This window comes from Lissotriton helveticus, chromosome 3_1 (genome assembly GCF_964261635.1).
Source record: "Lissotriton helveticus chromosome 3_1, aLisHel1.1, whole genome shotgun sequence".
In the NCBI taxonomy this organism is placed as follows: Eukaryota; Metazoa; Chordata; class Amphibia; order Caudata; family Salamandridae; genus Lissotriton; species Lissotriton helveticus.
In genome coordinates, this window is record NC_136061.1 from 1,479,875,839 (window position 1) to 1,479,903,374 (window position 27,536).

The 27,536-nt window shown below is 45.9% G+C and overlaps 1 protein-coding gene across 1 annotated transcript in view; it reads right to left on the reverse strand.

Annotated features, from left to right (window-relative positions):
* The window catches only part of LOC144823527 (40-kDa huntingtin-associated protein-like), an 884,224-nt gene that overhangs the window by 736,170 nt on the left and 120,518 nt on the right, over nt 1-27,536 (reverse strand). Inside the window, exon 4 of the mRNA XM_078682113.1 lies at nt 5,636-5,795. Coding sequence (XP_078538239.1) covers nt 5,636-5,795 — 160 coding nt within the window. The remainder of the gene's footprint in view (nt 1-5,635; nt 5,796-27,536) is intronic.

Sequence of the window (27,536 nt, forward strand, 5' to 3'; positions counted from 1 at the left end):
AAATTGTTAAAATGGCTCAAATTGAAGTCACAATGCAAGTGTCAGGAAAGTTCACATTGAAAATACGATAATGACGATTAAGACCACGTAGTAATGCTTGCTCGAAATGGTTCTGTAAGTATTAATGTTAAATTGGTTCCCAAAGTATGGCCGCCGTGCGTTTTGACGTTTATACGTCATGCTACATCATTTGCGTGTGTTTTATTGAAATTTGGCTCCCAAAACATGGCCGCTTTATGTTTTGACGCTCATACGTCATACGTTATGCAAGCGTGAGAGGGGTCCGCACTAAGTTCCGGGCTGTGAGTGCTCGAAGATGAGAAACAGCTTGAAATTACGTAAAAAACTCACCGGACCCTTAAAACACACGTGGTTTTTAGAAATCGTGGTCGCGAGTAGAGAGGAATGCTTCGGCAATCAAAATCCAGACGAAAATGGAAATTCGGCTGTACTTGCTCTCGAGGACCCTGATCTGCATCAAGCAGGACTCCAGGCTTGAAAGTTCGCCTCCGATCGTCGCCAATATATTAATCAAGTCAGACACTCGAGTGGTGAGTGAATTATATTCACTTTATTGTTGAGTAGTAAAGCACACGTCCATTCTATAAGCCTGGGTCTTAACTGTCAACTCTGGCGACTCACGCTTGCATAACGTATGACGTATGAGCGTCAAAACATAAAGCGGCCATGTTTTGGGAGCCAAATTTCAATAAAACACACGCAAATAATGTAGCATGACGTATAAACGTCAAAACGCACGGCGGCCATACTTTGGGAACCAATTTAACATTAATACTTACAGAACAATTTCGAGCAAGCATTACTACGTGGTTTTAAATCGTCATTATCGTATTTTCAATGTGAACTTTCCTTACACTTGCATTGTGACTTCAATTTGAGCCATTTTAACAATTTTATTGCAAGCAAAATACAGAATTATAAAAAAATAAAAATAAATAAAGAAACAGAAGAAATACAATTTTCTTTTTGTTATTTTTAATTTTATTATTTCATTAAATAATCCTAAAATGGATAATTTTTCTGCACCCGCACCTTTTCTAGCCTCTCCTGGTGAGCCTATTTTGGAATGGAAAAGATGGAAAGAAGGTTTCCAAGCGTATATTGAGGCAATTGGTGGTGATGACTACACTGAAAAAAGAAAATTGGCTATTTTGAAACATTGTTTGGGTGCAGAAGGTAGACACGTTTTAAGTCATTTACCTCCAAGTGGAAATGCGACATCCACCACTGAAGGAGAAGTGGATGTCTATGAAGAAGCTATATGTCAATTGAATAAACAATATATTAAAAAGGTTAATGAAGTGGTTTCACGACACAAATTTCTTAGTAGAGGTCAGATGCCCAATGAATCAATCGATTCTTTTATGAACGATTTAAGAATTTTGGTGTCAAAGTGCAACTATTCAACGTTCCAAGACCAAATGCTGCGTGATCAAATGGTGCAAAGTTGCAGATGTCAAACTTCAAGGAAAGTTATTGGATACTGAAGACTTAACCTTGGACAAAGCTTTGGACATTGCTCATCGCTTTGAGGATATGAAATTGGGATTGAAAGAACTTGCTGAGCAAAAAGTCTCTGAAGTAAATCTGGTCAAGAAAACCTACTCTAATGACAATAAACCGAAAAATAAGAGTCTGCAATTTCAAGAAAAAAAAGAATATGTTTGTTTTAAGTGTGGTATTTCGGGTCATTTAGCAAATGACAGAAAATGTCCAGCCATTGGTCAAGTGTGTAGATACTGTAAATTAAAAGGTCAATTCACAAAAATGTGCAGGAATAAGAATAAGTTCAAAAGCAAAAGTTTTGATCGTGGAGGGCAGACTGAAGAGAACATTAGGGAAGTAACGAGTGACATGGAAGATAATGACTATCTTCTAGCTGTATATGAAATTGATACATCAGTAAAAGATGCTCCTTATTGCACTGTTGTAATTGGAGGAAAATAAATTAACGTTATGGCTGATTCTGGTGCTAGGCACACTCTTATTGGTGATGAATGGATGAAAGAATTTCCTAATCTTACTCTATCACCTCCTGACATAAGGTTGCTTGGGTATGCTAGGAAACCCATTGAGGTGTTAGGATTTTTCGAAACAACTTTAAGTTTTAAAGGAAAGACAATTAGTACTAAGGTTTATGTGGCTAAAGAGGGTTCTTGTCTTTTGGGTTGGCCACAACAAAGAGATTTGATGATAACTCTAGATCCTAATCATCCTGAACAGGTACTGGGGTATTCTGATTTAATATCTAGTGTAGAATCAGACCCTAGTTTAGAATGGGAAAGGAGATTTCCTAGTGTTTTCGCCTCAGAAAAGTTGGGTCTTTTAAAGAAATTTGTACATAAGATTGTTTTAAAACACAATGCCATACCAAAAGTGCACAAAGTAAGAAATGTCCCTTTACATTTAAGACAAGCTGTTAAGAGTGAGTTACAAAGGTTATGTAAGTTGGATGTTATTGAGGAAATAGAATCTTCCGAGTGGTTATCTCCAGTGGTTGTCGCACTTAAGCCCAATGGTAAACTGCGCTTATGTGTTGATTTGAGAGATCTAAATGATAATGTTTGGGTTGATAGGCATCCCTTGCCAAATATAAATGAGACGTTCACAAGAGTGAAAGGGGCATCAATATTTTCTACCCTAGACTTATCTAATGCCTATCATCAAATAGCTCTACATGATGACAGTAAACATCTCACATCATTTATCACTTCTGAAGGGGCATTCCGATATAATAGAATGCCATTTGGTTTGATATCTGCCTCCTCTGTCTTTCAGAGGGTAATGCATAATTTATTTAAAGATATTGCAAATGTCTTATATTTCCAAGACGACATTTTGATTTTTGCATCCGATTCCTCTGAACACACAAACATTTTACACAAGGTTTTATGCATCTTACAAGACAATGGTCTTACCCTCACAAAAGACAAATGTAAATTTGGTGTGTCATCTGTTGATTACTTGGGTCATTCGATTAGTAAAGCTGGTATTTCTCCAAAACAAAACTTGATTAGAGCCATTGACTTAGCCCCAGATCCTGAAAATAAAGATCAACTCAGATCTTTCTTAGGGCTTGCTGAATATTATGCGAAGTTTCTTCCTTTGTTCGCTGATAAGACCTTTAACATGAGATGCTTAATGAAGAAAAATGTGTCATTTATGTGGAATGATAAATGTAAGGAAGAATTTAAAATGTTAAAGAAAAGTATTATTTCAGCACCTGCTTTAGCAACTTTTGACACGACATGCAATTCTGTCATCGTTACTGATGCCAGCAATGCAGGGATTGGTGCAGTATTGATGCAATATCAGAAAGGTAGGTTAGTCATTATTGGTTTTGCATCCAGACCATTAAGGGGCGCTGAAGACAAGTATTCCACTTTAGAAAAGGAAACTTTAGCTTGTTGGTGGGGAATTGAGTATTTCCGCAAATATGTTTATGGTACCACTTTCAAAGTCAGGAGTGATCATAGACCCTTAGTTGATTTGTTCACCACGAAGGGTTGTGGAAAAGCAACTTCAAGAATTGCAAGATGGCAATACAAATTACAAGACTTTCACTTCAAAGTGGAGTATATTCCTGGTGCAAGAAATATTTTAGCTGACTGCTTATCAAGGTTACCTGCTCCTGATGACCATATTGTAGAAGATGATACTGATTTGGAAAGTGTTATTTCTATTTGTGAAATATCGAAAGGTTCTCTTCAAGAACATGATTGGAGATCTGCATTTGATAGTGATACGACATTAAGAGATGTTAAATTGTATGTTAAGTCGTCATGGCCACGAAAGACTGATTTGTCAGAAAAAATAATTCCTTTCTTTATGATTGCTCATGAGTTATCCCTGAATGATGACATTTTGTTTAGAGGTTTGCAGTTGGTAGTTCCTTGTGAGTTACAACAAGTAATTTTAAATATGGCTCATGAAGGTCATCCAGGCATGACAAGCATGAAAAATAGAATTAGAAGTGATTTTTGGTGGCCAGCAATGGACAAAGCCATTGAACATAAAGTTAGAGATTGCATGGAATGCTGTTTGAGTGATAAATCTCAAAAGCATATTCCTTATGAGCGTTTACCCCTTTCAAGACCATGTCGCCCTTGGGAGTGTGTTTCAGTAGATATAGCTGGACCTTTAACTTATAATAAATGTGTTGTTTATGCCATTATTCTAATAGATCGATTTTCTCAATGGCCTGAAGTTAAAATTGTTTCAAACATAACCTCAAGTGTAGTTATAAAGTTTTTAAACGAGATATTTGAGAGAGAAAGCTTTCCCGATTCTGTTACCACTGATAATGGCGTACAGTTTAGATCTACTGAAATGAAAGAATATTTGAGGTGTCATGGAATCATTCATAAAAGATCCTCACCATACTATCCACAGAGCAATGGAATTGTGGAAAGGTGGATACGTGTATTTAAGGAAGGATTACAGTTGGCACTGCATAATGGAAGGGATTGTAAACAAGCATTAAGTGAGATTTTGTGGTGTTATGGAAATTCTCCTAGAAGTATGGGAGATTTATCTCCTTTTGAAAAAATGAGGGGAAGGAAGAGTTGTTCTAATATGTCTCAATCATGGATGTCAAATTTGACCAATAAGAATAATGTTAATATCTCGAAAGATGTTTCTGGTCAAATTGATGTCAATGATTGGGTCCGTGTAAAGAAAAGCAGACTAGTCAAATCTGGTAAGTCATGGTATTCTGATCTTTTGAAAGTCATACGCGTTGGTAGGCAGGTAGTTGAACTATCGGATGGAAATGTGTGGAGCTTATCTAAAGTTGTTAAAGTTCCTCGTTGGTTGTGGCCCAATGAAAATGTCCATGATTCCTATGTACCTTCTTGTTCGAATTCTGCCAATGCCGCGAAAAATTGGAGAAAGTTTACCACATCATCTCGTGGTGTTCCTTGTAATCAACGTCCACAAAGAAACCGTCAGAATCCTTTGTGGCATAAAGATTACTCTTTTGAAAAGTAATGGTTTCGGTTAAATGTGTTATGATTTCTCCCATCTTTTGTATATATATAACTAGTTTCTATTGTCATATGTTCACTAGTATGTAAATTTCTTCCCGTTGCTACATGAAACATTCTTTTGTTATATGTTCCACAACTTTTTGCTTTTCTGTATATTTCTCCTCACGCAATTTCTTTTTCTTTTACGAAGGGAGATGTGTGGTGTCTTGATGTCATGTCTGGAATCAGGAACGCTGCGCGCTCGTGATTCCAGAGTTGACAGTTAAGACCCAGGCTTATAGAATGGACGTGTGCTTTACTACTCAACAATAAAGTGAATATAATTCACTCACCACGCGAGTGTCTGACTTGATTAATTTAATTGTGTCCAATCGAAACTGGTTTTAGGTACAAGGCAATAAGTCTTCCACGATCCTGTGACTATTTGAAGTGCATATTGACATCTATAAAGATATTACAATGCAAAAACTATGCATCTATTTTATGATGATAAATAAAGCCTGGAAACCAAATATTCCAGGGGGTTCTTTAAAGTTGAAAGATTCGCATGGAATACTATAGAGGTCACGCTCATTGCATTGTTCAGCACACCCGGAATAATAACGAGGTTATGTTTAATTGCTTACCTTGATAGCAAAGCTGAAGCAGTTGATGGCAGCTTGCAGATGCTCCTCAAAGCTCGGACACTGCAAGCAATGTATATCTTGCTCGGCCTGCAAGAACAGACGGGCAGCTTCTGTCAGGGCCATTGCTTCCCCCGGAGCATTGAACAGAGTCTGTTCGCAGCTGAAAAATAAAGAACGATAGCAGGCTTCAGTCTCTCAGTATTCATTCGCAGGATGAGTAAAATACATTACATCGTGAGTTTCAGATTGCGCTAGTTGGCCAGAGAAAATAATAGAATAACTAAGATCGACTTGTACATCTAACTGAGGGAAATATTAAAGATTATCTTTCTATTCCAATACACATGAGTTCTTCCGTGTACTCCTTTGAACATTTACAAGACGTTAACATGGGAGCTTAGCTGGGAGCAAATTAAGATGTACTAAGACCAGTGCTTTAAATAGGCCGGCACTCACAGGTACTGAGTACCAGCACTTCTTGTTTTATCGAGCTGAGCACCGGCACTTTTCCAGTGGCAAGGAGAGTACCGGTACTCTGATCAACTGAGCACTGGGCCGATGCCTGAGGGCCAGCTGTGGAACATTTATTTGGCGGCATGTTTGCTGTTTTGTCGCCTGCAGGAGGACTAACCGCAGGGATAAGTGGGCCTCTGCTCCCGAAGCTCTCATTGTCCTCAGCTGCCTCCTGCCAGGCCTCCATGCTGGGTCGTCTTGATAGTGTATTGGACAACGGCTGCAGGGGCACAGTGATGTGTACAGCCTGAATGGGTGGGACGGAAGAGAGCCTGCACAAGTGACCCTGCCATTAAACGCTTGGCCGCCCACTGAGGCCTGACTCACTTGCTCCTGCAATTCCACCCCCACCCCTGCCCACCTGCAGAGACATTGACAGGGATGAGGTGGTGGAGATGGCCTACACGGCCTGTCTGGAGCCCCGGTGAGGTGGGAGGAGGTGTACTGACCTGCCCATCAGAGGCCAGTATTGTTCTTCCCCTGACCTCTGCCCTACTGGACTCTGCACATGCTCACGACCCGGCAGTGCTCACTGCCCGACACTGCAAGCTCCCCGGCCCTGAGGCCTTCTGCCGAGGGAAAAGGAAGGAGAATGGGGTGAAAGAAGGTAAGGAGTGAGGAGGCAGAGATAGAAGGAGCAGAGGAGAGTTTAAAGGGGAGAAAATAGAGACAGAAGGGGTAAGTGCAGACAGAGATGGGGAAGGGATCGAGACAGCTAGGGAAAGAGTAACAGAGGCACAGAGATGGCAGATTAGAATTAGAAAGAGTGATAGGAGAGGATTATAGGATACCTTAGGGGTAAAGAGAGTGGGGCAGCAAGAGAAATGGATACAAATGGGAGAGAAGTAAGTGGAAGAGGGATTGAGAGAGTAGAGATGTGAAGATTGATAGAGAGTAATTGTCTGCTTGTTTGTGTGTGTTTGCCTGGTTGTGTGTGAGAGAGAAATTAAATCTGAGAGGAGGAGAATCAGGACAGAAAGTAAATGCATCTAATACTGGTTATTAATGATGCTATGTCAGTCTCTCTCGTCCTGGTGCACATTTGATTCTTAGCCTGGAAGGGCTATTAGGACTGCATTCAGGGTTTAAAAGCTCCTTGCATTGCTCTCAGAAGTACTTCACACCACCCTTTATTCGCATATGTACCTGTTAATCTGCATATAAGGAAAGTTTGAGACAACTGTCAAGGCAAAATGAATACTTAATAGAAGTGTTTCTATCATCATGTCTCACCCGCCTCAAACCCTGCCCACTAGCCACACCCCAACTCAATTTAATGAGTACCTGCACTTATTTTTTTCCATTTAAAGCACGGACTAAGATCCGTTTGACATTTAGATCAACTAAGCAACGTATGGTCGGGTGACCAGATTAACTAATATCTCCTAACATCATGTCAACTCACACATTGTACCCCCTTCTGTGCATTTTTTAAGTGTTGGTGGGTGTGGGAACTTGGCCTGGTATATGCTGACCACCAATTAAAGTGAGCACCTTGTACCAGTCCAAACAACCCTTACAGATAATTAGGTTAAAGACAACCTTTATTGAAAGCTATCCTAGTGGTAGCTATGGAGAGCAGCCTTCAGGCTAAGTCTCAAAGGAATGTAAAGCAGGTTCATTTACCAGATTAGAACCTCCTGAATGACCAAATGATAGGAGAACCACACAAGGGATATATATAAAATATATGTATTTATTACTAAACACTCTCTACTAACCTCTTTATGAGATTGGTGAACAAAGCACACAATATTAAATCACTAGAACAACAGTAAATAGCACAAAACACAGTGGGTTCCAGGGGGCGACCAGACCATATACTAAGAAAGTGGTATAACAACCCCGACTTGACTAGACACAGTGTCTAGAGCACGTAGAATCACTGGGACCCCAAGGAACCACCCACAGTAGTGACACAGGGGACCCACGGAGGAAGGGTGCAGTGTGTGAAATGAAATGAAAAAGATTCTTTTATAGCGCATGGCTACCCGGAGGCATCCCAGCGCTTGAAGCTGCGACGACAGAAGGTCTGAGAGTGGGAGATGGGATCCAATTATTAGTTAGTTTCCGGGGAAAAGCCATGTTTTTATTTTCTTGCGGCATGAAAGATGATTGGATTCCTGACGAAGGGGAAGGGACAGAGAGTTCCATAACTTTGAGGTGTTATAAGAAAAGAGGCGGCCACCAGAGCGAGCCTTATTGATTCTGTTGACTTGTGGCAGGTTGAGATCATTAGAGCGGAGGTTTCTGGGCATTTTATATGGTTTAATCAGGTTAGTAAGGATCGGGGGGCCTTTGCCTTGCAGATTTTTATGGGCAATACAGAGGGCCTTAAAGTGTACCCGTTATTTTATCGGTAGCCAATGAAGTGATCTTAGCGCTGGCTTGGCTGAAGAGCGATGGTTGGTGCTCGTCAGCAGTCTAGCTGCTGAATTTTGGACTACCTGGAGTTTACAGATCACAGAGACCTGGGCTCCCAGATAGAGCGCATTGCCGTAGTCAAGCCTAGATAAAATCATGGCTTGGATTAGGATTTTTTTTAGCTCTATCATGAAGTTGAGGCAGGATTTTGGGTATGAATTTTAACAAGCCGAAACAGGTGGCCGCAGTTTTCCTGGCTTGTACTTTAAATGAAAGATCATCGTGTAACCAGAATCCTAAACTCTTGATCACGCTTCTTGGGGTAGGACCAGCACCCATAGAAGGGGGCCATTGCGTGGGGGAATTGAATGATGCCTTCTTGCCCAGTAACATCAGTTCAGTCTTCTCGTTGTTAAGTTTGAGCTGAGACTGGCCCATCCACTTTGCTACCTCCTCAAGACAGTCACTCAAGCTCGTGGGACTCGAGCCACGAGCTCAAGCAGTCACTCAAGCACAGGCGCAAGCTCCGTAAAATCCTATGGGAAAGTCGCGGTTGGAATTTGAAAGATTAAAGACACTTCGGAGAGGACTTTGAGCACACCCTTTCACACATAGAAGGTTCTAAGGCCAGCACCCTTGAGAGTACCATGATACCCGTGTTACCTATGCCAGAGGAGCTGGGTGCATAGGGGTCAAGTGATGTCAGAAACCATTGTAGTTTTCAATGGCGTGATGCGGAAAAGTGCTGCTGCCAGGAAGATGAAAAGTGTCAAATGGAATCCAAGCCTGGATCTGAGGTGAGAAGAACCTGAAAGCAGAGGCTACAGAGTCTGGGTCACTTCACAGTGACAAGGGGCACGATAGACGAATGCCCACCGATGTCGGTTGTTTCAGGTGAGAAGAGGTGAAGCTTGACTCTGCAGTCATGGGGACCAGGAGACGTTGACGACGACCAAAGTCCGGAGGTGAACTGTCCCACGAAGGATGTCGAGTGCTGGGAGGTCAGTGTCCGGATTGAACACCAACAAGCCTTGGCAACTTCAACCCACGTGGGCAGAGGAAAGATACTTCGGTGAGGACCAGCAAGGTCTTGGGGACTCTCAGCCCACTGAACACTCGTGGAATGTAGGCCAGATATCTTCGGTGCAATTACTGCTCGGAGTCAGGATTACAATTAGCCCAAAGCACAGCCTCAGGGAACGCCGAAAAACATATGCTGATGCAAAAGTACATGGTGGACAGTGGTTCAGGTTGCAAGGTCCCCACGAGGGATACGGGCCTCAGAATTGCTGAGAGCACAGATCAACCGCAGAGACCGCTGGAACCCACCTCCGATGTTGTAGAAATCTTCGGAGTCCTCAGGATCTCGGGAGATGCAAACCGGTCAGAGGCATTTTAGGTGCTTGCCTTGAAGGGGAGTAATTCCTTTGCTCCAAGGGAGATTCTTCAGTCATCCAGCGTAGTGTAGATCGTCGAAGTACTTGGTTTCTGTAGCAGAGTTTAGTCCAGGTAAAATCCAAAGTCCAGTAGTCAGGGGTTCCTACTTCATACCCAAGGAAGGGGTGGAAAAAACTCTGGGGAGCCACCTATGGGAGGGTCAGGACAGAGGGGTGGCTACACCCATGTCCTTTGTCCAGTTTTGCGCAAGAGTAGGAGCAAAAGGCTCCTGCAACCGGTTTGAGCTGGACTATGCAGGGACACCAAATGTGCCCCCAGTGCACACTTCAAAGCCATCTCAGAGTGCACCCACCCATACCCAATACACTAAAGCCTGTCTGGGAGGTGATCACACCTCCCTGTGACAGGAAGCCTATTGTCAAGCCTTTCCCTGCTCAAGCTTGGCTCAGCAGCAGGAGGGCAGACTCCTGTCTGTGGCTGGCAGCATCCATTTTGTGATGCCCAGATCGAGAAAGCTGGTACAGGGTACCCCGGTATGTCACATATGTCCCTCTAGAAGGGTGGAATCATACCTCCCCCGCAAGTTACTGGCAGGGAGGTATGATTCCAAGGTGCTTGACACCAAACACGACCTGTTTCTAAGCAGCCGTTTTAAAGCTAGTATTTACCGCAAGGTTATATATATATAAATATGTATGGTTGGCTGCATCACAAACAACCCCGGAAAATAGGTTTCGTAGGCTGCAGAGGGGCTCTGCTCATGCAGGTGCACCCTCTCACATAAAACCCAGCACGCTGCCTTCAGGATTGATAAGGTCTGATAGGTTTATATGTGCAGTGATTTAGAATAGACATAGTGAACCTATATCTAAGTAAGAGGTGCATGCACCACCTTACACAGGCTGCAGTAGCAGGCCTGTGGTGTCAGTTTGAATGGTCTCTCAGGGGTGGCACAATACATGCTGCCGCCCCTGCGAGGTCTCTAGGGTACCTATGCCCTGGGTACATAGTTTACTATATACTAGTGACTTATAAGGGTACCCCAGAATCCAATCTGGAGTGTACCTAAAGTACATGCAATCAATTTAGAGGAAAAAACAGCTGGGCTGGGATCCTGGCTTGCAGGATCCCAGCCAGTCTAAGTCAAAAACAGTGAAACATTAGCAAAAAGTGGGGGTAACTATAAGAAGCAGATCCTACCCCCTACAGTGGGCACTTTTGGAAACCGAGAGAAGCGGCCTCTGCTTTACCAAGGAGCTCTTGCTACAAATGGTAACCATTTTCCACTAAGTGAGGAAACCATTTAATCCGCTATTTTAGACTAGTGTTTATAGCTCATGCTTGTGCTAATTTTCTCACGATGCCTAAAAGGATACCGCTCTAAGTGTACTGGGGATGCTCAGACGTGAGTCCCAGGCACTCCACACCACTGGAATCAAGCTAGCCGGGCTGAAGAGAGGTGTTACCTCGAAACCGGGCCGGTCCTCGGATGCTTGTTTCCGTTCTGGGAAGGACATGGCTTTTGTAGTTCGGACTGGACTGTTCCCATGGGGCACAGGGTCAGCGCTGATTTGCATATCGCCATTGTCTAACCCAGGGTGGTGTGGAGTGGAAAAACGATGGATTTGGGCCCAGATCTTTGGACTGGGGTGAATGTGTGACATTGATCCACATTCTGTCCATCATTGTTGTGTTTGCAGCCTAAAAGGATTCCCAATAAGTGAGACATGGCCAATTAACCCCTTCACTGCTAGGCCTTCCCCCCCTCCCCCCCTCCCCCTGTCACCAGCCAGTCGTCCAGATATGGGTAAATGCAATGCCCCTTTAATCTTAAGTGGGCCGCCACCGGGCCCATGCATTTGGTAAACACCCTCGGGCCGACTTGAGGCCAAATGGCAACACTTTGAATTGGAAATGGCGACTCTCCACGGCAAATCTTAGGTATTTCCTGTTACTTGGTGCAGCTTGATAGACGCATTTGATTGAAGTAAACGTGAGAGCGTCTGAAAGCAGGTATGAGACAGGTTGCACTTAGATCGCTTAGACGGAGATGAGAGAAACTGTTTAGTAACGCTCTGATATTGTGGGCCTGTAGTAGTTAGCAGCAAGCGTAGTTAAAGAGAACACTAAGCGCATAATTAATCATTCAGAAAGAGCTGTTTACTTTAGCATTTCAGTCTGAAGGTTTTCATGCAAAAATTAAAGCGGAAACATAATTGTTTCGAGATAAAGGGGAATGCCTGTAGATGGGAGAAGGGGTGAAAGGTTAACAGAGTGTGGAGCGATAGTTTGAGTAGGTAATCGGGGTTTCTAACAGTGCTTAAAGTTTAACAGAAAAAACGGGATATTTACATTTGGGGGAATAGCAGAACGGTTTGGGAGGTATTTTAAGGGATAAAGGATAGTACAGACCTGATGATGTAGAGACTACATGTGTTAACGTAGGGTTGATATGAAGTTCATGCTCAACGTGCAATATTATGTATAATTGGAGTTAGTACCGAAATGTTGTTCTTTTAGAAGTTTGTTCTACCGCTATTTAAGAAAGATATTGGATTTCATATAACTGTAAACTGTAAGATGATGCATTATATATAAATGTTGGTAATGGTATTAATGCATACATGTCTCTGTATTAATTTCAGCTTGCCCTGATGAAGAGCACTTGATGCTCGAAATGCATTGGTTTTAATAAACGCTGCTTTGGATAAACCCTCTGCATTTGTTATGTTTATGCAAGAAGTCCGGATGGGCACAGCATTTACATCAGAAATATAGAAAATGGCACAATCACCCGTGTATGGATTGGAGTAAAGGTTGAAGATGGATAAGCATATGATTAATGGTTTAAAAAAAGAACGAAAATAGGTGAACGGTAGAATCGCGAAGATATTGACAGCCAATGTGGCGACACGCAATTGTGTGGTCGGTTGGAGCAATACATTGCCCCTTCCATTGTTGTATCACAGGTGCCTTTGGGTTTGGCACCATACCGACGAGCACGCAAATGACAAGATATAGAATTGGATGAAATAAGTTAATAATGATGAATTGAGGAGTGCACCCCATGCCCCCCACCCCCATTTTTTGATGCAGTCTGGTAATGCCATGTTGACTGGGCCAGTGCACCCACTTGCCAGTCCCTGAACCTTCTCTTTTTTACATGTTGGTCACCCCTAAGGTAAGCCCAAGGGCAGGGTGCATTGTAGGTAAAAGGTAGGACATGCCCTGATGTGTGTGCCATGTCCGAATAGTGATTTACAGCCATTTTCGTTTTTCACTATTGCAAGGCTTCCTGTTCCCCATAGGCCAGAATGGGCAGTTTGATTATAACATCTTATAATCCTAACTGACTCAGGGAACTAGGTAGAAATTAGAGTTTAATATGACTGAACTCAGAATGATAAAATAAATATTTTAGTGAAGTTGGTTTTAACATTCTGTGTTTGAAAATATCCCTTTTAGAAAGTAGGTATTGTCTTGCCTAACTATCCAAGCCTACCTCTGCTAGGTTGTGTATTCCTCGTCTGGAGTTTGAGTGACAGGGGCTGGGGGATTCCAGGAGACAGGGTGAGTCAGCACAGGGCTGAATAGAGAGATCTGCATGCAGATGGGAGAGAGGAGTTGCACCTGGGACCTGAATTGGGCTGTCCCTTCCCTCCACAATGCTGGCTCCACCTTCTGTGGTGCGTCTGATGTCCCTGGCCTACACTGTGAAAGAAAAGAAGGAGTCTTGTCAACAAAGTGCTCCAGGACTGGCAAGAACTGGTTTGAACTAGGCAAAGGCCTCTCTGCCTTCAGAGAACAAAGGGAAAATTAGTATAAATGATGGGACACAGACCCAAGAACTTATGGGAATCAAGAAAAACCTTTGCTGAGGAGAAGAACCAGGAAGCTGAAGGAGGAGACTACCCCTGTGCTGTGTGTTTGGGGGTTGGCCTGCAGTGGTTGCTTCATTGCCAAAGAAAGGAGAAAAGGACTGAGTGTGCTTTTTATCAACTTGAAGAAGAATCTCCAAGGACTTGAACTAGAGCTTGCCTCCTGCCTGAAGTCTACGGGATACAAGACTTCACCAACCAGCTCCCCTCTGAATTCGTTGCTGGGAATTGAAGTGCCTGCTGTTGTGCTGGGCCTTCTGAGAGACTGCGTGTCACCGCCGCAGCAGCCGACGTCGCATCGCCGAAGAAGCGAGCCGCCTCTGTCGCTGTCACCATCGCATCGCCGAAGCACGGCGCATCACCGGAGAAGCGTGCCGTTGCATCACCAGAGAAGCGTCTCGCAGGGCCTGTCGCAGATCCAAGGATCATCGAGTAGCCGCACAGCCGTCGGGCGTGCACGCATCGCATCAACGTTGTTGCATCGTAACCAAGACGCCATTTTATCGCATCACACCAGAGAAGAGTAGCGCATCGAGGTGCCATCTTGTCGTATTGCATCGGAGAGCAGTAAGAAACCGACGCATCACCTCCCCACACAGTAAGGAAGCGAGCATCAACTCCCCTGCGCAGCAGTAAGGAACCGACGTATCCACTCCCCTGCGTGTAAGGAACTGACGCATCACCTTCCCTGCGACCCATTTGTTTTCTTTGCGTTACGCATTCAAGGTACATTAAGAGTAAAGTGTTGCATTTACAACTTGAGAGAACTGAGCTTTTATAACATTTTAGAGTCTATTTTTTAGTACAGTATTGTGGTTTTTTGTCGTATTGTCTTGTGTTAAGTCTATATAAAAATGGGGGTGTGTGGCCTGCTGAGCTCCGGAATGGCCGCTCTCTGAGTGCGCTCCGTAGGTCGGACGTCTAATCCTGCATTTATCCTACACTCTGGGTATCGAACAGACTGCTAGCGCATACTAACTGGGACACAGATTCCCGAAAATCCGACCCGACTAGCTGCCCGGGAACCTGAGAGGAGGAGGGGCGATCGCCGGGCCGACCGAGCAGAGGAGGCGCAAGGCAATCACGGGGCGGACGCAGCAGCTAATTGAGCCCGGGCACGGACAGGCCCAGTGCAGGCCGCACTAGAGGCAGGAGATTCCCCTGACGCGCAACAGCTGCATCTTGCGACAGACAAACCGCCGACCCCCTGGCCCGACTAATCCCACTGCCGGACGCACATTGCAAAGCTGCGGAGGACGTCCTGTGGCAGACTTGGTAAGGAGTGGCGGGCGGAAGCTACGGCGGCATTGCGGAGAGGCCCATGGCGCCATATTGATGTAGAGCCGGGAGGTTCTGTGAGACTCGCCGCCACTCCGAGTACATGTCTATTGGTCCAACTTGGGGTACTAACTACGCATTCACTAGCGGACTGACCCCTGCATTGCCCGGAATTTAGCATACAGCAGTTGAAGCCTGGAAGCCCGGTTTTGCTGCACGGCCGCTGTGGCTGCATTTTGGGCCCAGGGGACTACCTTGCAATTCTGAACACATTGATGCTGGGAAGTGATTTAGGCGTGGGCACGGACGGTTGAGCCTCGCGGGGCAGTTGCGCATCTATAAACTTGCAAATTGGAGGTGCGTGTCTGTAACTGCCGCCATTTTGTGGCGACACACAATCCTTAGGCAAGACTTTGCGCCTACACAGAGATCGATTAACAGTCAGCGGAGGCTTTTGCGCAACTGCACACAGCCCACATAGTTGGCACCGAGGGAGGATCTATATATGCCATCAGAGGGTGCGAGCTTCCCAGCTGGCACCCTTTTTGTGCGCGGCCCCGGATCTCTGCTTGTATCCTGCATCAACTGAAGACCTGCGAGACGGTCCCCAGGTAACATCCGCCCTGAGGTTAGTGTGCAGTTTACGTCTGGCGACACAAAAGGCGCTGAGGCATTACCTGTGGACAGGCTGAACCAGATACAAAAATGGGGAAAAACGATAACCGACAGCCCAAAATCACATTTGAGGCCGCGAAAAAGGGCAAACAGGTGGCCCCGGACCAGGAATCACTAGTGGAGGTCACGGGGGACACGGTAAGAGGCGTGCAGAGGCCTGACCTGTGCACTCTGATGCTAGACATGCGCTCCAGCCTACAGAACATCGAAGCCAAGCTGGACAACCTGACATCCCAACTGAATGCCTTGAAAACGCAAGTCACCACCCATGAAACGCGCCCTGACGCACTAGAAAACCGACACACGGAGTGCCACGAATTCCAGGTAGAGACAAAGGAGCAACTGCTAAATATGGACAGAATGTTGGGCGTCATCAGGGCGAAGAATGAGGATTTGGAGACACGGTCTAGACGCAATAATATTCGCATTACAGGCATTCCGGAGACGACCTCTATCTCAAAAATGGAAACCTACGTGTCGGACCTCCTCCGGGAACTTTTTGACCCACATCTCTCCGCTGTGTTCGCTGTGGAAAGGGAGCATAGATCCTTGGGACAACGTCCAGCAGTAGGTTTACCGCCTAGACCCATCATAGCGAGGCTGATGAACTATCAAGACCAGGACGTCGTGCTCCGCAAGGCGAGGGAAAAAGGAAACATTACCCATCAGGGGAATGCCATCTCGTTTTACCCTGACTTCACTCCAGCGGTACAGGCGGCAAGGAGAGAATTTGCGCCCGCCAAGCGCCTGCTGCTGCAGGCGCAAATCCCCTACTCCCTACTCTACCCAGCAAAGCTGAAGGTCTCCTTTGATGGCACACAGCACTTCTTCACTGATGCCAAGTCGGCCCTGAAATTTGCCAAGCATGTTGGAGGAAAATCGTCAAAAACTCGGAGTACTTAGAGCGCTGCCTCCGGCAGTCAACTCAGTGACAATGATTAGCATTGGTATCGTATGAACTAAATTGATATGTGTGACAAACCCTACCTGTGGGTCAAGCTCATGCTTCTATCTGCAAACTATTGTGATTTGTCATTGCCAAATTGTTTGTTCTAGTTATATATATTCTTGAGAACAGTAGGTCCTAGCTGGTTTGGAGAACCTGCAGTTTGTCCGACCTCCCTGCATAAAGCAGGGGTACTTGCCGGCATAGTTGCGCCCCCATGGGAGAAGTCCCAATCATTATAATGTTGTACGACTTCTTTATGGAGGAATATTCGAGAATGTAGTTTGGGTAATGAAGGGTGGGATTGGACACAACCTGATTGGGGGGTTGGTGTGGGAGGGTGGAGGGAGGGAATTGTTTGTTTCTTGGTACAAACTGATTCACATGCCATAGTTTCTAACTTGAATGCAGTTACGAAATATCACATACTTTTGTGTGGGAATTGTGCACTTTACGCCTCACACTGCCTCTTGAGACATAAAAGGTAACTTATAACATCCTTACTTGGAACGTTAGGGGGCTAAACGATGGCAGGAAAACCAGGCTATTTCATGCCTTTCTGGCTCGACATGGTGTTGATGTCTGCTTCCTGCAGGAGACGCACTTGAATAATACACCTTCCCCAAAACTAAAACACACTAGATGGTCTGAGATACACTCCGGAATATATTCTAATTATGCTAGAGGTGTCGCAATACTTGTCAGGAGAGGATTGGATTGGAGGGAGGTGGCGGTGTACATGGACACAGAGGGCAGATATGTTGTTTTACATGGTCAGCTGGGTGGCAGGCCTGTTGTCTTTTCAGCGATTTATGGCCCGAATGTTGATTCCTCCGATTTTTTTCGAGAGGTGTGGGCCAAGATCATTTCCACCCAGTGTGCCACAATCATTTGGGGAGGTGATTTTAATGCGGTGCTAAATGATGCCCTTGACAGGAGGGGTTCCACACGTCCACTGCACCCCCACGCGGGCCAAGCACTGCGGGCTCTTATGTCCGACGGTGACCTAATAGACATCTGGAGAGACAAGCATCCCCAGTTACAGGAAGGTACCTGCTTTTCTACACAACATGCTGCGTGGTCGAGGCTCGACTACTGGCTGGTCTCCTCAAATGTGGCTGCCTGGACTGTTGAAGTAGAACACCTTGCACGCTCGCTATCAAATCATGCCCCGTGGTTGCTCAGATTGTCCATCCCAGATTCGCCATCTCAGGCCTTCAGCTGGAGATTGCCCCCCCATGCATTATTAGAAGACGCGTTCAAGGAGAAGATAAGAGCAGATATGACAGAGTATTTTGATCTGAATCCTGGAATGGTCTCTTCTGAGGCTATACTGTGGGACGCATTCAAGGTGGTCATGCGAGGCAAGTGCATGGCTAAACAAGCGGGAGTTTTGAAAGCTATACGGGGCTCCCTGGAGAGGTTAGAAAGACAAATAAAGAATTTAGAACAGCTTTTCTGCTCTGGGGCTTGCCAAGAGGTAGCGGCAGAACCTAAGAGCAAGTTGCTGGAGTTTGCTGAGGAAGCGCAAAGAGAGCTTAAGTTTCTGGGAAAGCACGCTGAGGCACGACGCTACGGGGAGGGTGATAGGCCCGGCCGTACCCTAGCTGGCCTGGTCCGTGGAGCAAATAAAACCATGTTTGTACACACCATACACAAAACTGATGGTACCATTATCACAGGACAGGAGGAAGTCTTGCGGGAATTCTCATCTTTTTATGCCGCTCTATACTCTGCGACTCAAACAGAACCTTCGGAAGGGTTGCAGGACTTTCTAGACTCAATAGGATTGGTGTGGTTCAATGACACACATAGGCATTACTTGGACCTTCCCATATCCGTAGAAGATGTCAAATGTGTAATTAAAGGTATGCCCTTAAATAAAGCCCCAGGTCCCGACGGTTTAACAACTGCATTTTATAAAACATACTCCGAGGAATTGGCTCCTAGGTTACTTGCAGTTTATGCAGAGGCTTTGGAAACGGGTGAGCTGCCAGAGTCAATGCGCGAGGCCCTCATAACGACATTGCTAAAACCTGATAAGGACGAGAGGGAACTGGATTCCTATCGCTCGCTATCTTTGATTTTTTTTTTATGTATCTTTTTATTTAAAGAAGAAAAACAAGAGGAAATAATACACACATCAGGTGTCGTACAATACGATACATTTCAACGGTGCGCAGGAGGAGAGGCTAATGCGACATAGTCAATACAGTAATTGTGGGGCGTCAACATGAATAGGTATACATAGAACAGAAATCAATATAATCAGCAACCCCGTTGAGCTTGTACTAGCAAGGCCCGTCCACCCACGCATACAGGATAAACAGAACCAGAGTAGACACCCAGACCTGTGAAATGTAGATTCAGAATGGTAAAGCCGCCTCTCGTAAAAGGGGAAGGGAAAGAAAAAGGCCCTAGAGCTAAATAAGGAAAAATAACAACCCCCCATTCCCCCCACCCTGCACCCCTGCAATGGCTACGGCCTAACCCCACTAGCAGCGTGCCTGTCGCCCAAGAACTAAACCCTAGAGGAAGGAAAAGAGAGTGGAGGAGGAGACATATTACAGACTCCTTGTCCCCTTTATTCCCCGCCAGAAGCAGACCCCCCCGGGATATAGTCAGACAAACTGAAGCCGTAATTAAAAACAAACAGGGGGGTTTAAGAGAACTGTCCGACTCCCGCATTAGTTTGGCTACAAGTCCCATGTCAAATAAAGCCTTTGTTTCAGACCCAGACGATCACACTCAACCCTGGCCACTACGATTTTTCGTGCGAGTTCTCACCGCTCGTGCCGCCATCTCAAAAGGAAATTCAAAGAGTTCAAAAGAGTCAAAGTCAGTGGAGTAGGATCGAGTCCAAAGTAATGATGTTCGAAAACCATGAATCAAACGGAGATGTCCGTACGTAGACAATAAGTCACAACAACATATTCGAGCCAACTGGGAAGAAAAGAGTAAAAAATCACTCCGGAAATTGCTGTGGAGATTATCCTGGAGTGTGAGGTTAACTGTGTACCTCTCGGGCGGCATCGGGATAGAGTATGGTGAGTGTACGATGGGTCCGGGATCGCAGTCTGTTGTTCGCGGGCCATCAAAACACACCAGGTCCGGTTTCCGCTCGGGCCCTTTGTGTCAGGGATGTCCTGCATCGCGGTTAAAACAACATGTTTCAAGTCCATCGAGGGATCGGCGTCCGGTCTCAAATACATAGCATCAAGTGTTACGACCATTCTATGGATGGCGGCGGCGACCCGCGAGTGAAGCACCCCAACGGCGGCCAGTACGGTCTGCAGCGACGGCGTACCTTTCTCGTGCCCCATCTCCTCCCACAGAGCGAAAATGCAAATTTTTCCAACCCCGGGGAGGTCAAGCACTCCGGTTTGAGAGGCACATGCGGGGCCGACGGTAACGGTGGGCACTCGTCAATGTCGCGTTATCAACCCCATCGCCTCTTGCGGGGATCCGAGCCCGCCAGCCCCGGGAGCCCCCAACAGGGCCACCGCGCCACGGACCCCCGCCCACAGCTATCGGTGTGTCTCGCCGCCGTGTGCGCGCAGCCAACCCGGCCACCGCACAACCATCCAATCCGGTGAGGAAGTTCTTCCACTCCGAGCGACCGGACGCCGTCCAGGTCTCGCAGCCGATGTTGTTCAACTCCAACCCAGATGGGCTGGAAAGCGAGGCCTCGGTTTCCACACTGGAGTAGGCCGAGAATAAAAACACGGCATAACTTCGTCAATCGAGAAGATGGAAATCTCGGGATTGCATCCTTAGTATCAGCAACCCATCAGCCATACGGGAGTCTGGTTAGAATTCAGGATAAGTATCAGGATTCATGAGCTTCTGGCAGAGGTCGGCGGAGGTCGGCGGAGCCGGGAGCTTACGCGGCCATCTTTGTTGCTAGCGTAGCTCCTCCCCGCTATCTTTGATTAATGTGGATGTGAAAATCTACGCCAAATTGCTGGCAGACCGCCTACAGCCTTTACTCCCCATGGTGGCGCTGCCGGATCAATCGGGGTTTATCCCTGGGCGCACAGCGTCTCACAATTTGAGAACACTATTCTCGATTCTGCACTACCTTCATCACGATGTCCAAGCGGTTGCCGTCTTCCTCGACGTCACCAAGGCGTTTGACTCACTAGAATGGCCGTATTTATTTCGCATCTTGGTACGCATGGGATTTAGCCCCCTCTTTATCAGTCACATTCAACTGCTGTATACCAAGCCAAAAGCCAGTGTCCGGGTTAAATGCATGACATCTGACTGCTTTGAGGTTACTAGAGGCACGAGACAGGGCTGCCCACTCTCTCCACTACTATTCGCGATAGCCATGGAGCCGCTTGCGGCCAGAATACGACAACACCACACGGCAAGGGGGATAGGCCTTAGCACTAGAAGCCTTCTAATATCCATGTACGCGGACGATGTAACCTTATATATCCCAAACCAGTCAGTAAATCTTGATCCAATCCTACGAGAATTTATTAGATTTGGCGGATTGTCAGGCGTCTCCATCAACTGGAAAAAATCCGTGGTGTTTCCCCTGACGGATAAAACCATGGACATATCGTCGGAATACCCATTACGACGAGGTTAAATACTAGGGAGTGTGGCTGAGTTGTAACTTGCAGGACCCTTGAAGCCTCAATTTCGGCCGTGCGATGGACTGGTTAGAATCTAAAGTCGCAATTTGGTCTAAGCTGCCACTCTCAGTTGCCAGCAGGATTGCCTTGGCAAAAATGATTATTTTGCCCAAATTTTTGTATCTTTTTACAAACATACCTATCCCCCTCACGCAACACTTTTTTCGTTGCCTCAGAACAAACTTGCTGTCCCTGGTTTGGGCAAGAGGTCAAGTATGGGTCTCTTGGGACCTGCTTACTCTTCCATTGCGCCAGGGTGAGTTCGGTGCTCCTGATATGCAGCTATACGCACTTTGCGCGCAGGCGCAGTTGCTACACTTCTGGGTCTATCCAACACCGTACCAACCGCACGTGGCAGTTGAAATAGATGCGGTCGCTCCAACCCCGCTCAAAGTCGCTATATACAAACATGCGCCACGCCCTAGACAGGATGTCGACACCGCAGACATGCTACGCTGGTCCTGGCGTGAACTCCTGAGGCGTGCTCGACTTCCGGTGCTATATGCTCCCTCCCTGCCATTACAGGATAATCCACTACTACCCTGCTTGGAGACTGGAGGCGGACTGTTAGAATTGGGAGGGACGCAACTGATGACATTTTCAGATATCTATCCTGAAGGTACTTTTAGGTCTCCACCCATAGGGAAGGATGACCAGGACGTGCCGTTCTCAGAACAGTTCACATATTATAAACTGAGATCAGCGTGCCGCAAGATATGGGAGGGTTTCCCAGATGCTCCACCGACCTTCCAGGTACTGGAAAGTGTACTAGCAAAAGCCTCCCCCCGTAAGCTTGTGACCCGACTGTATAATGCTATGCAAGAGCAGGCCCCAATTACGACACCTAAATCTTTTCAACTGTGGAACGCTGAGCTCGATCCCCCTCTGCTGAGGAACAATTGGAATACTGTTGCGGGCAGCTGCTAGAGCTATCGCCCAATTATAAATTGCGCTTCATTCATTTAAAATGTATTCATAGGTAGTACAGAACTCCAGTAAGCCTGGACAGAATGAAACTGTGTGAAGATGCGAGATGCTGGAGATGTAGTTTCGAACCAGCATCGTTTTTGCACATGGCGTGGAGCTGTCCTAAACTTTCAGAATATTGGAGCGACATATTCAATGCAGTAAACCAAATAGTTGGAAGATCTGACGAGGCCTCCCCATTACTAGGTCTGCTAGGGTTTGTCAAGGACACCATTCCCAAGAGACGTAAACTACACGCATTATTGCTTTTGTACGCTAGGCGACAAATAGCTCTGAAATGGGGCAGAAAAAAGGTCCCGGCTCTTGCTGAATGGTTGTCTGACGTCACATATGGGCACACACAGCTTGGTATATTTTGGGAGTTGATGCCTCCCACCTCAAGACCAAATGACATATGGGAGCCTTTCGTGCAATGGGCCCAAGCCAGGGGGGACTCCTCTACTCGAAGCACCACCCCAGATGCTATTGATTCGAATGAACATGCCTAATGCGTAAACTAGGTGAAACCAAGACTATTGTTATTGTTGTAGTGCCTGTTGCACCTGTGAGACGAGGTATTAGTTGGAATGACTGAAGAGATGATAAGAGCAAACAATGTATCCCCATGTGTGTTAAGCATATTTGATGTGTCTTTACTGCGGGAACTAAGTCTTATCAACACTGCACTGCACCCACAAGCTGACAAAGTTCATGTTAGAGATAATATATACTATGCATGACTGTGATATCGTTTCAACATGTGATTTCAGAATATTGGTACCAACTGTTTAGTTTTTTTCTTTTTGTATTCTCCAACACGATGACATATATACTCTGGATATAAGCTGCACATGAGAAGTCTTGTGTTATGTTGTATTATTCTTATATGAAAATCAATAAAAACAATTAAAAAAAAGTCTATATAAAAATACTTATTTTTATAAAAACAACCTGTGTGGTGTCCATCTGTAGTGTTGTCACTGTATTACTGTATGTGTTCACAAATGCTTTACACACTGCCTCTGAGTTAAGCCTGCCTGCTTGTGCCAAGCTACCAAGGGGGTGTGCCGGGGTTATTTTAGGAGTATAGCCCCTAACCCTGACTAGACGCAAGGGTCCCTATTTGGTCAAAGGTACGTACCTCCGCCAACTAGAGACCCCCAAATCTGACATTGGTGGTCAGCGGTGAGGATTTGGACTTGCATTTGGTATTCATAAACAGTGATTGCAGTACACTACTAGTGAGTGCAAACCATAATGCAACTACATACTTTTTGAGAGTTTTTCCTTGGAACTTCTTTTCTATTTTTGATTCTTGAGAACTGCCAGTCTTTTCTACCAGGAGGAAGTTAGCATCCATAGTATCTGTAGACATCGTATTGGAAGAAGACAGAATGGATACTTGCACTGTGCCTCATCTCAAAGCTTTGTGCAATAAATTTAAAATCTCTGTGAAAGGCCTCACCAGGAAAGAGGAATACCACAAGGCGCTGAGGGCCTGGGTAGAATCTAGGAATGCCAGTGAGCATCCTGAGGAGCCAGTGATGGAGGCAGAGGATTTAAATGGGCAGCTTGAGAGGCCAGTGGGCCCAACCGGGCGGAAAGCACCTTCAGGGGCGGGCAGCAGTGTTTCTTCCAAGGGATTGTACCCAGGAGAGCTGGAGGACAGAGCAAAGGAGAGGATTCATAAGTTGGAGCTAGCTAGGGTCAAAATGGATGGTCAGAAGACAGAGAGAGCAAGAAAATAGAGCTTGGGATGGAATTGGAGATTAACAAGTTAGCCTTAGAGGAAAGGAGAATGCATTTTGAGCACGTTATGTTATGTTTTGGAATTTATAAGAAGCGCGCAAATACCAAAAGGTGTCCTGGCACTGAGATTTCCTAAACCGTGAGTCAATGCGATCGATCAGTGCGCTCACCGCGAGAACAGCCAGGTCTTCAGGCCCCTTCTGAAAGCGAGCAGATTGTCAGCATTCCTCAGGTGGAACGGCAACTCGTTCCACGCCTTGGACGTGCAGGTGATGAATTCCTCCATCCCCAACCCGCTTTTTTAAAAATAGGCGTTTGAACAAGTTTTGGCCCCAAGGATCGTAGCGTCCTGCTGGGGGTATACCATTTGAACCTTTGCCTCAGATGGTCCGGGCCGATGCCGTTAAGGGCTTTGAAAGCTATACACAGGGCCTTGAAATGAACCCTTTGTTTCACCGGGAGCCAATGCAACCGCGCAAGTTCTCCTCAGACTGAAACTAATTTAGGTATACCAGACAGTAGTCTGGCCGCGGCATTTTGAACCATCTGAAGCCTATTAAGCTGTTGTTTTTGGGCGTTCAGGTAAATGCTGTTACAATAGTTTAAATGTGGCGTTTGTATAACATATGGGAGACATTTTCTTCGCACTGGTGAAAGGATGAGGGACGTGTTACAGTGCTGAGGCAGGTACGTGAATAATCGAGTGGCAAGATGAAAGTGAATATTTGTAAGGGTTAGAGGAATGAGAGGGTGTGCATGAAGTTCGTCATGCAGAGGGTGTGGGTGATGACCATAACGGGAGGGTGTTTGCGAGTTGGAGTGAGTGAAATGTGTATTTGAAAGTGGGAGGAAGAAAATGAGTGAGTGAAATGTGTATTTGAAAGCGGGAGGAAGAAGGGGAATGTGGGAGCAGGCAGAGCGGTGAGCTGAAGAGCGTGTGAAAGGGCAGAGGATTTGGAAACCAGTTTAAAGTTAAATAAAACAACATAGCAGCAGTAAACACGTGTTGAGGTTTAGGTGTACGGTCGGGATGATGAGGTCTAATTAAATGCTACGGTAAAACAGAGGAAAGTGCACTGGAACTGGGTGGGTAAATGTGAATTTTCTTAGTAAAAGGGGAGTTGAATACAGAGGTGAAACGCACATTATAAAAGCAACTCTTTACTTTGTGAAAATAACTCGGTAGATAATTATGTAGTGATGAATTGTGCTAATGTCCAAGTTTTACCGTGTCAGATAAATTAATTATACCGGGCCGGTCCTCGGATGCTTGATTCCGTTCTGGGAAGGACATGGCTTTTGTAGTTCTGACTGGACTGTTCCCATGGGGCACAGGGTCAGCGCTGATTTGCATATCGCCATTGTCTAACCCAGGGTGGTGTGGAGTGGAAAAACGATGGATTTGGGCCCAGATCTTTGGACTGGGGTGAATGTGTGACATTGATCCACATTCTGTCCATCATTGTTGTGTTTGCAATTACCGCTCTAAGTGTACTGGGGATGCTCAGACGTGAGTCCCAGGCACTCCACACCACTGGAATCAAGCTAGCCGGGCTGATGAGAGGTGTTACCTCGAAACCGGGCCGGTCCTCGGATGCTTGATTCCGTTCTGGGAAGGACATGGCTTTTGTAGTTCGGACTGGACTGTTCCCATGGGGCACAGGGTCAGCGCTGATTTGCATATCGCCATTGTCTAACCCAGGGTGGTGTGGAGTGGAAAAACGATGGATTTGGGCCCAGATCTTTGGACTGGGGTGAATGTGTGACATTGATCCACATTCTGTCCATCATTGTTGTGTTTGCAATTACCGCTCTAAGATAAATTAATTATGCCATTTTATTATTGTTTGTAGTTACCCCCGAAGAAGGGCGCGAAACGCCCGAAATGCATTGGGTCAATAAAATACTGCCTGTTTATGAACTCCACGCCTTTTTACTTGTTCTGGGAATAAGGTCCGGATAGACAAACCTGAACATGTGAAACAATTGGAAATTTGCATAGTTCCTTGCGTGTAACTGAAGAGATGAGAAAAAATGGAATAACATAACAAGAAGGAAGTAAAATTATGATAAAAATCGAGTAAAAAGGAATATTTGTTGGAAGTCGGCATGAAGCTGTGCCGTGGAATTTGGGGTGGCACGTCGCCCCAATATGCAGTGAAATAGTCTAAGCGTACCATTACCAAGACAGTGACTACCGTCCTGAAATTACCGTCCGAGAGATGTGGTTTTATTTTCCTAAGGACTCGAACGATTAGAAAACAGGAGGAAACAACTGAACTGATGTGATCGCAAAAGGTCAGTTTGTTGTCCATTATAATTCCTAGGTTTTTCGCTTTGAGAACTGGGGTAGGATAATTCCCCATGTCTGTAGGGCACCAGTCTGGGTCCAAACATGCGGGTTATTTCCGAATACAATCACCTCCATTTTGTTGGAGTTCAATTTCAAACAGTTCGCCGACATCCAGAATGCGATCGCCTTCATGCACTCGTGGAAACAAGAGGATTGAGGGAATTGGAACTCAAAGCCAAACGTTTAGCAGTTCCTCCCTCTGGTGGCAGCACACCACCAGTGCCTGTAGAAGCAAGAGCCTACATCCCCAAAGATGTAGTTAAAGATTTCCACAAGAATGAGGATATTGGTCAATGGTTTAGGGCTTATGAAGCTGCAATGTTGGCCCACCGGGTCCCTGAGAAGGATTGGGGAGCGGGGTTGTGGAGCAGATTTTTTTAGTGATGGGAGGGACACTTTGTCGGATTTACCTACAGAGAAGCAGATGTCCTATACCCACATGAAGTGAGCCCTAATGTCCAGATTTGGTTTGACCCCAGAGTTATACAGACAAAGGTTTAGGAATTGTAGAAAAGTCTACCACATGGGTGGAATACGTGCCTTTATTTTGCAAAGCATTGGATGGTTGGGAAGGGTAGCAAAGTGGATAAATTTGAGGCACTCTATGATTTGTTTGCATGGGAGCACTTGTCAAATAACTGTCTTTCACAAGGGGCCCAAGACCTGTTTTAAGTGTGGTCCAGTAGGCCACTGTTATTATGATGCTAGATGTCCCTTGTATGGGAAGACAGCACCCACTGGTGCGCCACCCCGGCAGTTGGCTAGGGTAGCCCTGGGTGAGGAGATGGGTGCCCAAGGTGGGTGGGGCCCGCAGAGATGTCCCTTGTCTCTTTAGGAGACTGTGAGGTGGTCCCCAGGACCCAGCTGCCTGATAACACTACAAAATACAGGCAGTGGGTGACCATCAATGGCAAGAGGGTTGAAGCTCTTAGAGACACCGGAGCCAGTGTGACAGCTGTCAGTTGTTGGCTGGTGTCTGAAGAACAGGTAATCCCCAATGCATTTTACCTAGTTGTTGCCGCTGACAACACAGAGAGCCATTGGAAGGTGGCACTGGTTCCCTTTGAGTGGGGGGGGGTCTCAGGGACTCTTCAAGTAGCTGTGAGGCCAGTCATGCCTGTTGAATGTCTGTTAG